General features: G+C 42.2%; 1 protein-coding gene across 3 annotated transcripts in view; it reads left to right on the top strand.

The window, feature by feature from the left end:
* Positions 1 to 14993, top strand: part of LOC136386910 (phosphatidylinositol N-acetylglucosaminyltransferase subunit A-like) — a 59143-nt gene extending 44150 nt beyond the window's left edge. For 2 of the 3 annotated variants that reach the window (XM_066358030.1, XM_066358032.1), the window contains exons 2-6: positions 67 to 1466; positions 5976 to 6108; positions 7135 to 7267; positions 7419 to 7625; positions 12814 to 14993. In XM_066358030.1, coding sequence (XP_066214127.1) covers positions 128 to 1466; positions 5976 to 6108; positions 7135 to 7267; positions 7419 to 7625; positions 12814 to 13068 — 2067 coding nt within the window. In that variant the 5' untranslated portion in view covers positions 67 to 127 and the 3' untranslated portion in view covers positions 13069 to 14993. The remainder of the gene's footprint in view (positions 1 to 66; positions 1467 to 5975; positions 6109 to 7134; positions 7268 to 7418; positions 7626 to 12813) is intronic. The other variant, XM_066358031.1, reaches the window with a different exon arrangement.
* Positions 14994 to 15234: the final 241 nt, after the last annotated feature.

Raw genomic sequence — 15234 nt, 5'->3', positions numbered from 1 at the left:
TATCTGGATTTGGAATATGGGATGTATTTTGTCTGAGCTGAGATCTGCTTTTACTCTTTCTTTCAGGTACTAAGTGAGACATATCTTAATTGGGTTACTCAAGGACTAATGACTAAACTGTCTCAGCATGACCTGTCGAGGAGGAGATGGACTTGGCCGTGACCCCTCAGGAGATGGACTTGGCTATGACCCCTCAGGAGATGAACTTGGCCATGACCCTGCAGGAGATGGACTTGGCTATGACCCTGCAGGAGATGGACTTGGCTATGACCCCTCAGGAGATGGACTTGGCTGTGACCCCTCAGGAGATGGACTTGGCTGTGACCCCTCAGGAGATGGACTTGGCTATGACCCCTCAGGAGATGGACTTGGCCGTGACCCCTCAGGAGATGAACTTGGCTATGACCCCTCAGGAGATGGACTTGGCTATGACCCCTCAGGAGATGAACTTGGCTATGATTCCTCAGGAGATGGACTTGGCTATGACCCCTCAGGAGATGGACTTGGCTGTGACCCCTCAGGAGATGGACTTGGCTATGACCCCTCAGGAGATGGACTTGGCTGTGACCCCTCAGGAGATGGACTTGGCTATGACCCCTCAGGAGATGGACTTGGCTATGACTCCTCAGGAGATGGACTTGGCTATGACCCCTCAGGAGATGGACTTGGCCATGACCCTGCAGGAGATGGACTTGGCTATGACCCTGCAGGAGATGGACTTGGCCGTGACCCCGCAGGAGATGAACTTGGCTATGACTCCTCAGGAGATGGACTTGGCTATGACCCCTCAGGAGATGGACTTGGCCATGACCCCTCAGCTGCACTCGACCATGTTAGCTCTCATCCCCATAGTATATGCATGGTGTCGGACTTTTTCTACCCGAATATGGGAGGCGTGGAAAGCCACATTTACCAGCTCTCTCAGTGCCTGATTGAAAGAGGACACAAGGTCATAGTTGTCACCCATGATTATGGAAATAGAAAAGGCATCCGTTACCTCACTAAAGGCCTCAAAGTCTATTACTTGCCTCTGAAAGTGATGTACAACCAGTCTACAGCCACAACCCTCTTTCACAGTCTGCCATTGCTCAGGTACATATTTGTGCGGGAGCGAGTCACCATAATCCACTCCCATAGTTCCTTTTCCGCCATGGCCCACGATGCCCTCTTCCACGCCAAGACAATGGGGCTCCATACAGTCTTCACGGACCATTCCCTTTTTGGATTTGCTGATGTCAGCTCGGTGCTCACAAACAAGCTTCTAACTGTATCTCTTTGTGACACAAATCACATCATTTGTGTCTCTTATACTAGTAAGGAAAACACTGTGGTAAGAGCAGCACTGAATCCTGAAATAGTGTCCGTCATTCCTAATGCTGTAGATCCTACTGACTTCACTCCAGACCCAGTTAGAAGGCATGATAGTATAACTGTTGTTATTGTCAGCAGACTTGTTTACAGAAAAGGTAATGAAACAATAGCTACGATTGCGCTGCGTAGACTTTGTTCTTATAGAAAGCTGTTAAATACTTGCATATAATTGTTTGGCTTTTATTGTGTTTTATGGCTTTATGACTACTTCTGCTTTAAATATAACAAAGAAAGGTCGGATGTTGTTTTATACATTCAAAAAGAAATTTTTGGAGCGGTGGTGAATGCCACCTTCTTCCCAACCTTTGATGTTTTAATAGTTGCTTAAAAATAAAACCAACCTAATGCCATTGAATAGATAGGACTTTTTAAAAGTTAAAACAGCCCTGCTAGTGTGGTAAAAAGTACAGGTCCCAGCCCACCACCAATTTCTAATTGCAAAGGTAATGACTTTTCTTTGCAGATATTTTGAAAACAGAAAAGCACAAGGTAAAAACCTAAAATCAGCTGTACTATTCAGGGGTAACTGTAGTGAATATTTTAATTCAGAGCTTTCTTGTGTTTTTTACACCTATATTCAAAATCATTGAGCTTGTTCCACACAAGACTGTTTTGTTACTTGTGTATTTCATTTAAGTATTTTATTTAATCGTAGATCAGACATTAGTAACATTGGCAGGTAAGTGAAAGCACAGAGCTCACTCTGTCCCATTGTGCGATCGAGGACAAGCTACATAACATCTCGGAGTCTCAGTTTTTTCATTTATGTCATTTGGGCAACAATGGCCTCTTGTGATGGTTCCTCTGAAGTACTTAACTCAGTTTGTACTTGAGGAGTGTTCCTTGTTATCAAAGGAGACTCTTAGTGCCCCGTGTCACTTAACAGACACTGAAGTAGAATTTGTCGCGCCTCAATCACTAAGCCTGAAACTCTCTGGCTAATCCAATCATAATGGTCTCCTGCTCTTTGAAAACCTATGCAGTAATCAAACTTAAAGCAGGGAATCATTAAAATGATAATATATATTACCTCTCCTTAATATTTGAATTCAACTCAAAGTATTAATGTGCACTTGAGTTGCCAATAGTTTGATGTAGGCTTGCAGGCTTAAGAGGACTGGTCCAGTGATTTGAGCTGCATCTTTCCTGCACGGTTACCTTCAAACAGCATCATTTACAATCGCCAATTTGGTGTCTTTTTAAATGAGATAGAAACCTAAAAGCATATGAAGTAATGTGCTTCCCAGATTTTCATTTGATTTTATACTGTGGTATAGGGTACCCCTTAATCTGACAAGAGCTTTTTTTCTCCGAGTTTATTGAAGTTTCCCACAGTTCAGCTTGGTTTCATAGAAACTCATTTTGTCAGTTTTTGTGCTTTTTAATTACATTATCCAACGCAGTAACAAATGCATCTGGCAGCAAACAGATTTGGGGCAACACAGCGGGTTCTTGGTGTAAAGCTTAGCTGTGTGAACAGCAGTGTTCGAATGTACTAGGGAGAGTGGCACCAGATCCGCTATGGCCATTGTCATGGACAGCCATGGGTGATCAGGCTCTTATGCAGAGGTTGAGAAAACTGTTACTGAATTCTTTTCTGGGGTGAAAGCAATGACATGCTCTCATCCTCTAATCAAGAATATGTAATAGGACCAGCATTCTGTATTCTGAATACCTTGGGATATTGCTAATGTGTTTGTTGTAACTTAAAATGTTAAATACAATGTATTTAAAATGTTTTTTAATCAAATAGTATACCTTTGTGAGATAGATAGCTAATAAAGTATGATGCATCCATGGTCAAGGATTAGAGTAAAATTAACTGTTTGTACAATGATCAAGCCTGTAAGCTGTACTTCACTAATTATGGTATTTTAACCAGCTGAGCTAACCACCAGTAGGGTGAACTTACAGCCTTTCCTGTTTTCAGTAATTTAACAAATACTTATGGAACCTTCTCCATATGTCAGGCATCATACAAAAAGTAATACAGTATTCTGAGAAGAAACAGACACATCAGTAGCCCAAAAGTGAGTAGTTATATTAATGATCTGTTAATAGTTAAATTAATTTTCTTAGTTTATTAGGACCAGATATCCAAGATCCACTGAAATGTATTAAGTAAAGGACAGGATAAATCAAAACCCTTATCAGCCAGGTTTCCTGGCTGGCTTTTTCTCTCTTTTCTTGAGCCCCTTTTTGCTCCGTTAGGGTTTCGCAGGCACCCCCCACATGCTGTGGTGGCAATGATAACGTACATTTATGTTCTGTGGCTGGTAAAGCCTGTGCATGGTACACTGCTCCACTTGACCCTCCCAGCGGTAGGGTATGTGTTATCTGCATGTAACAGGAAAACTTGAGTCTCAGAGAGGGTAAGTAATCCGCTCAGGTTACACAGTAAGTAATAGAGATAACAAGCATGAGTTCAAGTCTTCCTGAATTAAGATCTCCAGTTCCCTCCAGCCCCCTCCCTCTACCATTATCTTAGGTATAGATGCTGTAGACTCTTCAAAATACTGAACTTTAAAAGCAGTTTGAGTCACAAACTTCCCTGTCCGTTTTGAGTGACTGGTGATTGAAAGTCCTTTCTTACGTTCCATTGTGTTAAACTTTTCTTAGAGGCACAAGAACATTTTTATTGGGGGGGAGCAAAACCCTTTATTTTTAGAGTAATAATATAGATAATTGACAGTTTTAGTGCCATTTCTTATAAAGTAGTCAGGATTACTGTATTTAAAGTATATTGCCTGACTTTAAGCACTCAGTAAATGTTAACTATTACCAGCAATTATGATTATTACTCTATATATGGTTTTTATTTTCATTTGAAGAGGATTCTTTTTTTTTTTTTTTTTCCATTTTCCTGAAGCTGGAAACAGGGAGAGACAGTCAGACAGACTCCCGCATGCGCCCGACCGGGATCCACCCGGCACGCCCACCAGGGGCGACGCTCTGCCCACCAGGGGGCGATGCTCTGCCCATCCTGGGCGTGGCCATGTTGCGACCAGAGCCACTCTAGCGCCTGAGGCAGAGGCCACAGAGCCATCCCCAGCGCCCGGGCCATTTTTGCTCTAGTGGAGCCTTGGCTGCGGGAGGGGAAGAGAGAGACAGAGAGGAAAGCGCGGCGGAGGGGTGGAGAAGCAAATGGGTACTTCTCCTGTGTGCCCTGGCCGGGAATCGAACCCGGGTCCTCCGCACGCTAGGCCGACGCTCTACCGCTGAGCCAACCGGCCAGGGCTGAAGAGGATTCTTAACCTTTGTTTTCAAAGGCAGAGAGGGAAAAGGAACGAAACAAAAAATTACAGGAGGTTAGATGTTAAAAGTCATTAAGCCACCTTCTGATTTATTAGAAATCCAACTGAAAGATTTTATAATAGACTTGAAACAAAGGTAGCTCTTAAGATTTTAATGAGAAGCCATAAGTCAGAAAAGCTGCATGTGAATTTATGTTTGCTAATGCAATCATCTTGAAAATACAATCAGAATTACTTAATAAAAATGACCTGTCTATATTATATCTGTCTCCCACCATCTTTGTTTTAACATAATGAGTCTGCCTGTATTTGGGGAGTTAACAGTGTGATTCTGGTGTGTCTGTGTAAGCATTTAAATTGGTAAAACAGGTTTTGCATTTTTACTTGGCACAATTTGTGACTGTTGAGTTGACTTCTCAAATATTGTCACCATATCTATCACTTTGGCTAGACACTTTCAGACTAGTAGAGCATGATTTGTTTTACTGCTCCACATCACCTGCGGTTGTGTTTCATTTGAGGAAAAAACAAAGATGAATCCTTTTGTTCTATGGCAGCGGTAGGCAACCTCTCTGTTTTGGTTGTTAGACCCCCGCCGGGGTCGCAACCCACAGGTTGAGAACTGCTGTTCTATGGGATGTAATGGTCTGGCAGCTGATGGGTCCTGCCCTCTTCATCACTCTCCTTCAGGGAAGCGGGCTGTAGCAGGCTTAGATGGACTATTTTAAATTTGCTAATAGCATAGTATTCACTGTCGAATCCTTTGTATAAATTGCATTATGTACAAAGTGGAGACAGCAGTTTATTGCTTAGTCCTTTCCTGTGTCAGGGCGTGGAGTTAGATAATGGACTATAACTGAAAGAGACGTTGGACTTGAGGTACGTAGGTCTCTTAATACCCTGTGTCGGGAAACTCCCATCAAAGAGCTCACTCACTAAAAGGCTGCAACAAGATCTAGATCTCCTCTCAGCTGCCCTGCAATGTAGAATACTTGAACTCAAATGTCAGCTACCTCAGATACTTTCTCCAGAAGTAGGCAATATGTAAACACAAATGAAGAACTTAAAAGGACATTGTGCGGAAATGAAATTCCAGTGGTACACATACTGGGTGTATGACAGGCAACAATGAATCAGTGTGTACATGTTCACGAATGGCAACTCTTGGGGGACCTCTGGCAGTTGGGGAAGGTCCCACCCTCCCACAAAAGCTTTAAGAGAATTTGTGTCTCTACTTAAGGAGGGCATAGCTAATCCTTTTCAAAGTGAGTCAATTCTCAGTAGTTGCGATGATTTTTTTAAGCTTAAATAATAGTATGTCCAACATTTAACTTCATTTTCTATTTCCAGGGACTGATTTGCTTAGTGGTATAATCCCTGCACTCTGTCAGAAATATGAAGATTTAAATTTCATAATTGGAGGAGAAGGACCAAAGAGAATCATTTTGGAAGAAGTACGAGAAAAGTACCAGCTACATGACAGGTATTGATGGATTCCATATGGTCTTAGGCGAGGAGATTATCAGTTACCTAAACTTGGTATTGGCTACATTCCTGCATTAAGTGAGCTGCTTCTCCTCCATATGTTTGATTTAAAATGTAACTCAAGGCCTATTTAAAATATTTTATATAAAATAGGAAACCCTAGTTGGAGAATTCACAATTTTAGTTTTTTCGTGAGCCAACTATTACTTAAGTTTATGGGACAGTGATAGGAGGCATTGTGGAACGCACAAAAAACCAACTGCTTGGATTGGAAATGCTTGCAGATTTTCAAGCCATACTGAGTCATGATGTAAATAGCTTGGCCCCATGGCTCTGTGGCCTCTGCCTCAGGCGCTAGAGTGGCTCTGGTCGCAATATGGCGAAGCTCAGGATGGGCAGAGCATCGCCCCCTGGTGGGCGTGCTGGGTGGATCCCGGTCGGGCGCATGCGGGAGTCTGTCTGACTGTCTCTCCCCGTTTCCAGCTTCAGAAAAATGAAAAAAAAAAAAAAAGAAAAAAGTAAATAGCTTGGCCCCAATCATGTCAGTTCCGCTACACATACAGATTTGGACATTTCTGTTCCTCAGTAACTTAGATAACATGTGAGGGCTGTGCTTGTGAAACAACAGTTTAAAGGGACATTCTCCTGTTTAGAAATGGCATGTTAACATTTATTCAGCAAAGGATATTAATATTTTCATTAAATGCAAACTCATTTTGGAAACGACGGCATTTGATATGTGGATGAAAGTTAGAAGTGTGTACCCTGAAAATTAATTTTCTAAATAAAAAATAGATAGATAGAAGAAAGTTAGAACTATGTTAGCTCTATGAGTTTTAACCAAACAGCTTAATAAGACTGTTTCTTTTAGGTCAGAGTTTGGCAATATTAAGCTTTTGAAGTGGAAAACATTAGAACCAGTAAGATTCGAAGTATAATATTATGAATAGCACACTTGGCTTATAAATTACATATTGTAGCATGATTTTCACTGTCCTCTTTCTTCTCTCATTTCAAAAATCAGAGTGCATCTCTTGGGAGCCTTAGAACACAAGGATGTTAGAAATGTCTTAGTTCAAGGACATATTTTTCTTAACACTTCCCTTACTGAAGCATTCTGCATGGCAATTGTGGAAGCAGCCAGTTGTGGTTTACAGGTAAAAAGCTTTGAGGACTTACATTGTTGGGGTTTCTAAACATGTATTAGAAAACTACTCAGACACATTCTGTACTACTTTTTAAGTTGGTTTTGCTAATTTTCCTTAGATATGAATTGTGCTGGATTTTATGTTCTTTTTTGTCTTTAAGGTTGTAAGTACCAGGGTTGGTGGAATTCCTGAAGTACTTCCAGAAAATCTTATTATTTTATGTGAGCCTTCTGTAAAATCTTTGTGTGAGGGATTGGAAAAAGCTATTTCCCAGCTGAAGTCCGGAGCATTGCCAGCTCCAGAACAAATCCATAACATAGTAAAGACTTTCTACACCTGGAGGAATGTGGCGGAGAGAACTGAAAAAGTATGTCACCTGCCAGAGGAAAGGGTATTTGGAGGCTCTTTATGAATCGCTGATGTTTCACATACTGGTTGACTCTTTCTTATACAGGTTTACCATTTCTGTTCTGTTGCTTAAGTTTATGAAGTCTCTTCCCAATGACAAGTGAACCATGCACTTTTGGTACGTGCTGGACCTTATGTTTCTTGTCAAAGCATTGCATTTGACATCTGGAAGCAGCAGTAATGCAATCGACATCTTTCATTAAACAGGGCATAACGAAGTTACAGAATTTTCTAGAAGTCACTGCCATTAGAGGCAGAACTAATATTAACATCTCCTGTGAGACATGTTCTTGAGACTGTTTCTAATTCTGAAGTGTATAGGTCTATTAGAAAAATATATGGTTCCACTTGGACTGATTGTAGCAACTCTGTAACTTGCAAATACTATTTCAGGCTATTTCCTAAAACTCTTGTGTCACTTTTGCTAACTGCTGTGATTTTCTACAGGAAAAGGATTTTTGCATCTTTGCATTGATTGAGAACATAAGTTAGAATTCAGAATGCACCTGACAAATGTCGGAAGTATGATCACAGATAAAAGGCACCAATAGAGAGAGAATTTCCAAAAGGACAGGTACAGGACACAGATGAATTCCCTTAGGTGGGAAAGGATGATTGTGGGGAATGCTTCCCGCTTTCAAGTTAGGGACTTCATTTATTCTGCTCAGTTTTGTCCTTCATTGAATCTCATTCCTTTGTGTGCTTCATGCCTCTTATTCCCACATAAAGCACTAGGTGGAAACAGTCTGCTTTCTAGTATGTAGAAATGATGACCAGAAGGTCAATCAGTTGGGAGCAAGGAGAAGATAGTAGTTCAGACGGGTGCTCTGTGCTTTCACTGTGGTCGGTGGAGCAGCTAGTTTCTAGCCAGAAAAAGCAACATGGAGCAGCAGACTGAGCTGAACAGCTCTCGGCTGTAGGGCTCTCTTATTTGGTTTACGTGATAAATTCTTGGACACAGGATGAATTCCTTTGAATATAAGTGCAGAAAACCTCTTATCTCTAAAAATCGTCATACACATTTTCCATTGAAATGTGCCCTTGCCGGTTGGCTCAGCGGTAGAGCGTTGGCCTGGCATGCAGGAGTCCCAGGTTCGATTCCCGGCCAGGGCACACAGGAGAGGCGCCCATCTGCTTCTCCACCCCTCCCCCTCTCCTTCCTCTCTGTCTCTCTCTTCCCCTCCTGCAGTGAGGCTCCATTGGAGCAAAGTTGGCCCAGGTGCTGGGGATGGCTCTGTGGCCTCTGCCTCAGGCGCTAGAATGGCTCTGGTCATGACAGAGCGACGCCCAAGATGGGCAGAGCATCATCCCCTGGTGGGCAGAGCGTGGCCCCCTGGTGGGCGTGCCGGGTGGATCCTGGTCGGGTGCATGCGGGAGTCTGTCTGACTGCCTCCCCATTTCCAACTTAAGAAAAATGAAAAAAAAAAAGAAATGTGAGGTATTTGCATTAACACTTTTTTTTTTTTTTTTTGTCTTTTTCTGAAGCTGGAAACGGGGAGAGACAGTCAGACAGACTCCCGCATGCGCCCGACCAGGATCCACCCGGCACGCCCACCAGGGGCAACGCTCTGCCCACCAGGGGGCGATGGCTCTGCCCCCCCCCCCCCCCCCCCTCTCCGGGGAGCGTCGCTCTGCCGCGACCAGAGCCACTCTAGCACCTGGGGCAGAGGCCAAGGAGCCATCCCCAGCGCCCGGGCCATCTTTGCTCCAATGGAGCCTTGGCTGCGGGAGGGGAAGAGAGAGACAGAGAGGAAGGGGGGGGGGTGGTGGAGAAGCAAATGGGCGCTTCTCCTATGTGCCCTGGCCGGGAATCTAACCCGGGTCTCCCGCACGCCAGGCCGACGCTCTACCGCTGAGCCAACCAGCCAGGGCCTGCGTTAACACTTTTGATGGAAATGACTGAAATACTCTCACCTTCTAGAGGTTTTACAGTATCTCCACCCTTATGAAATAACTACTATTTTCCTTTGGAAGTGGGAGTGTAGTACTGATTACCTGCTGGGAGTACAGGTCAGAATCACCCAGGAAACCTTTCCAGGAGCTGTTCATTCCATTACCCCCCCCCCCCCCCCAGTCTTCCTTGATTGTAATATAACCCGTTAAGAGCTAGGAGCAGAGGTAGAATTGGGGAATGGTTGGCAGGGACATTTGGTTAGACAGCTTTTTTCAGTGATACGCTACTCTGCTTGGGAACCATGACTCTTTAAGTCAGGGGTCCCCAAACTTTTTACACAGGGGGCCAGTTCACTGTCCCTCGGACCGATGGAGGGCCGGACTATAAAAAAAACTATGAACAAATCCCAATGCACACTGCACATATCTTATTTTAAAGTAAAAAAACAAAACGGGAACAAATACAATATTTAAAATAAAGAACAAGTAAATTTAAATCAACAAACTGACCAGTATTTCAGTGGGAACTATGCTCCTCTCACTGACCACCAGTGAAAGAGGTGCCCCTTTCGGAAGTGCGGTGGGGGCTGGATAAATGGCCTCAGGGGGCCGCAGTTTGGGTACCCCTGCTTTAAGTTATGACTTCACCCTCCTTGACCAGAGTCATGTAAACCTCAGAAGTCTGAGCTACTGTAGGTATTAAATTTGGGTCAGAGCTAAGAACTCTGGTGACAATATGTCAGCATATATTAAAGGAGCTAATTAGGACTTTTTTATTTTATTTTTATTTTTTCCTGTATTTTTCTGAAGTCGGAAAAGGGGAGAGACAGACAGACTCCCGCATGCGCCCGACTGGGATCCACCCGGCACGCCCACCAGGGGGCTTCGCTCTGCCCACCAGGGGGCGCTGCTCTGCCCCTCCGGGCCGTCGCTCTGTTGCGACCAGAGCCACTCTAGCGTCTGGAGCAGAGGCCAAGGAGCCATCCCCAGCGCCCGGGCTATCTTTGCTCCAATGGAGCCTCAGCTGCAGGAGGGGAAGAGAGAGACAGGGAGGAAGGAGAGGGGGAGGGATGGAGAAGCAGATGGGCACCTCTCCTGTGTGCCCCGGCCGGGAATCGAACCTGGGACTCCTGCTCGCCAGGCCGACGCTCTACCACTGAGCCAACCGGCCAGGGCCTAATTAGGACTTTTTTTAACCACAAATTTTTTTTTTAGTTTTGCTTAAATTAATAGTAAAACATCTGTATTTTTTAGTTTTATAATCTATGGTGACTTATAGTAGTGTTTTTCAACCACTTGTTCATGGCCCAGTCCTCCGGGAATTCCGTGCCAGTCTGTGAAAGAGTTAACCACCCTGATGTTGTATGAAAACTATAGACCCAGTGATCTTAGTTGAATTTGCTTATGCTCAGGGTGATTTCTGCTTTAGTGGTCCTGGAAATAATTTTTCTATTTATACCGGTCCCCAAGTGTAAAAACAATTGAAAACCACTGATTTATAGTATACATTCAGAAAAAAGTTGCCTGACCAGGTGGTGGTACAGTGGATAGAGTGTCAGCCTGGGACACAGAGGACCCAGATTCAAACCCTGAGGTCGCCGGCTTGAGTGCGGGATCATCCTGCTTGAGTGTGGGGTTACTAGCTTGAGCCCAAAGGTCGCTCTGGCTTGAGCCCAAGGTTGCTAGCTTGAATAATGGGTCACTTGGTCTGCTGTTGCCCCCCAGTCAAGGCACATATGAGAAATCAATCAATAAACAACTAAGTACCACAATGAACACTAGATGCTTCTCCTCTTTCTCCCTTCCTGTCCCTATCTGTCCCTCTCTCTGACTCTCTTTCCCTCTGTCTCTGTCAAAAAATAAGAAAAGAAAAATTAAAAAGTTAATCCTGGTCTGTAATTGTTATACCTAGCATTCTCTTCACAGTAGTAAATTACTTGTCACTTAAGATCATAAATTGATTTAGAAATACAGGTGGGCACACAGGACAGTTTGTTGTGCCCTTTTATTTCTACCTGTCCCCACAGGACATTTTGATCCCTTTCAACTCCTCCATCTTAGTTTCACTGTGCTTTTTGGGAAATTGAACAATTATGATTCATCTGTCTCAGCAAAATTGTGATTCAGAGCTATTTCAAATGTCCTCAGAGGAGAAGAGCTAGATGGAAACATCCTGTGTCATTTATTTGCCTGTAGAACTTGTACTGTGTGTTTTATCTTTCTTGAGTGCAGGAGACTGTTTACAGATCTGATACATGAGAATGAGCCAAGTAATTGTCAAATGCAATTTAAAAAATGAATGCTGCCTGACCTGTGGTGGCGCAGTGGATAAAGCGTCGACCTGGAAATGCTGAGGTCACCGGTTCAAAACCCTGGGCTTGCCTGGTCAAGGCACATATGGGAGTTGATGCTTCCAGCTCCTCCCCCGTTTCTCTCTCTCTCTCTCTCTCTCTCTCTCTCTCTCTCTCTCCTCTCTAAAAAATGAATAAATAATAAAAAATAAAAAAAATGAATGCTGACTCATTTGATGTATTCAAAACAAGTATGTGTAAAGATTTTTTTTTAATTTCTGAGTTTAGTGCTTAGCAGTACTTTAAAAAAGAAGCCTCCTACTACCATTCTCAGCAATAAACTTTGTTTTCTTTGCAAGTGTTTGACCTACCATCTACTAAGATTTCTCCCATCTTTTTTCTTTTATTTGGAATCCATGAAATGTTTCTGTATATTCTCACCATCTGTGCTCAGCAGCACAGTCTCATGTGGCTATGGAAGGAAGAGCCACTCTGTACCCAGAGAGAAGCACACTAGATTGTCACTGAGTGTGATGTGATGTGTTGTGATGTGATTGATGTCTACGAGATAGCGGGGAGAGCTTCTCAGCTGAGCCAAGGAATCTTAGAAGGCCATTTCTGCTGAATTAAATGTATGGCCTCCACCAAGGCGATCTAAGGGCAGTTCCAACTTCTCAGGTCTTTAGAATCTTGTAGTTGCATTAACAATGATGGTGATCTCGGAGACAGGAGTCGTGGCATATTCGTCTTTGTATCACGTGGTGTCTAGCGCAGGGTTTTGTCCAAAATAAGCACCCCATGAGTGTTGAATCAAAAGACAGTAATTACTGCAATGAATTTCATTAGCCACATAATTCCTATAACAACAACAAAATGTAAGTGACTTCTGTTTACATCTATTAAACATTCCTGACCGTGTTTATTGTGGATCAGAGTGCTCATTCTCATCCTCTCTCCTACCAGGTGTACAACCGCGTGGCAGGAGACATTGTGTTACCCATGGACCAACGACTGGAGAGACTCATATCTCGCTGCGGCCCAGTAACCGGCTGCATTTTTGCTTTGTTGGCGGTATTCAACTTTCTTTTCCTTACCTTCCTGAGGTGGATGATTCCAGATTCTACCATTGATGTTGCAATAGATGCCACAGGGCCAAAGGGTGCCTGGCCTCATCAATATCCTTACAGCAGTAAACAGGGCAGGGATGAAGACGTCTAAATCCAGGCAGAAGAAATCCTGGATCAGAAGATTTTAAACATTTGTAATAGTTCTATTAAGACTGTTGAAAATAACCTTGCTTTTTTTTTTTGGAAGTTAATAAGTTGTGCTACCTCTATATCATTCAATGTTTTATTCTGAGGACAGATAACTCATGCAACTCCTGAGTGTAGAAACTTCTTGCACTTACTTAACATTTAGGAGAAAGCCTATGTCACTCGGGTATCGATTTTTTTCAGACTACTGAAATCCCTTTAGCAGAGATGTTTTCACATGTTCTGGGAGCTTTGGGTGCTGAAGGGCCAAATGTTATCTGGGCATTGTTTTGGCCAATTCTAAATGTTCTTCCATTAGATATTCACCAGATGTTTACAAGTTTTCTTTAGGGAAGTACAATAGGACTATGAACTATAAGTCATGTCCATACACCTTTATAAGATATTTAAGTCATATTCTTAAACATTTACTGAGGACACTCAACAAGAGTTACATATAATGAGCAGGCTTCTTGAATAAAAAGGTCTGTCAGTTATCAGCTTTAAGCGCCTACTCTGTGTGTTAAACTGGATATTTCCTCTATGAAGGACCATGGTGCATGCACTGTTTATCACTCAAATGGCTCACTTCACTGTAGTCGCAGTGGACGTGAAGTGGTAAAACATCCAACATGCCAAAAATGCTTGTGCTTTTCATGCCAGGGAACAGTTGCTGACGCTTCAAGTACTTCTTTGAACCTGTTATACTCATTCTTCTAGGTAGATCCTTCATGTCCAGTTGTGTATGAAAATGCTTTTTGCTTTTTATTCACTATGGACCGATATCACTGTTGACACAGGTGCAGAGAAGACCTCCATATCTTTCAGTGCATAATTGAGTTCTCTGTACATGCCTTCGTGTTTTCCAAGCAGAATATATGAGGCGTGCCAGCTCAAACTCAGCTGCTATCCCTGTACCTTTGAGAGAAGTCACTCCCTTCAGTTGTGGACTAGCTGATGTCTGATGAGTATTGTCAGTTTGCAGAAAAAGTCTTTACCTCTGAATGTTTTATTCATAGTGAATTGAATTTGAAACTTTTAGAAATACAAGTCACTGTGGATGGATGTGTTGTTAACTGTAATTGTTGTTGTCCAGAGCCATGGGTTTTTAAACCCCAAATTATCCACATGGTGTGTCTTATTGAACTCTTTCAAATAAGTTTTTTATGATAAAGGACTGACATGGAAAGAATGTGGTGTGTATGAGTACACTCAGATTCTGGCAGTATTGTGATTGTGTACAGGCTTTTTTAAAATGACACTATTTACAAAACTTTTTGGAAAGTATCTTCCCATGCCTATTAACCAGTTGCCACTGCTATAAAAAATGTTTATGTTTCATACTAAAACACAAATGCAAGGGTGCAATTTTTAAAATCTAGAAGTTAGAAGTTTTTTCATTAAAGAAAAATGGACTGATCCAAACCGTTAAATCTTATTGGAATTTCCATGCACAGAAACTGACATATAATTATGGAATGAACAGTGCCAAATATTCATGATAAAGCAAGAAACTAAAAATTGTTTCTGTTCAACGGTTTTTAAAGGCATACTATTTTTTCCTATATTTTGGTTTTGGGCAATTTTTCTTCCAAATCGTCATTATTGAGTTGTCATTTATTTCAGATGGATGCAGGATTTAAAGTTTTTCTTACTTGTAAAATATATGATATACAAATTAAACTTTTTATTTTATTTTTTTAATAAATGGAAGTAAATTTGCTTGTTTGAGTAAATCTTAGCTTTCAGGCTTCCCGGATACTTTAATTGTAACTGTCAGTGTTGCACTGGTCAATATGTGGAAACGTATTGTTCTATCCTGCTACTTATATTTATTTGAAAAGGAACTTGCAGCAATGAGGAGTTTATGAAAAATGTATTGTATTTCCGTTGATGTTACAAAAAGTTGCACATGTAAAACTGATTTATGAAAACGTGCTACGTGTTCTATAAAAATAAATACCAAAATGACATTTTGACAATTTTCTGAGTTTGTATTATGACCGAAATTTTATTTACTAGTCGAACAGCTTCCGCTGCTCCCTCCCTCCTATGCTTTCTTTTCAAAAAAAAATTATTGAATTTTTTGGGGTGACATTGGTTCATAAAATTATATAGATTTCAGGTGCAC

The sequence above is a fragment of the Saccopteryx leptura genome, unplaced genomic scaffold (genome assembly GCF_036850995.1).
Source record: "Saccopteryx leptura isolate mSacLep1 unplaced genomic scaffold, mSacLep1_pri_phased_curated manual_scaffold_21, whole genome shotgun sequence".
Classification (NCBI taxonomy): domain Eukaryota; kingdom Metazoa; phylum Chordata; class Mammalia; order Chiroptera; family Emballonuridae; genus Saccopteryx; species Saccopteryx leptura.
This window is presented reverse-complemented; position numbering and strand designations above follow the sequence as displayed.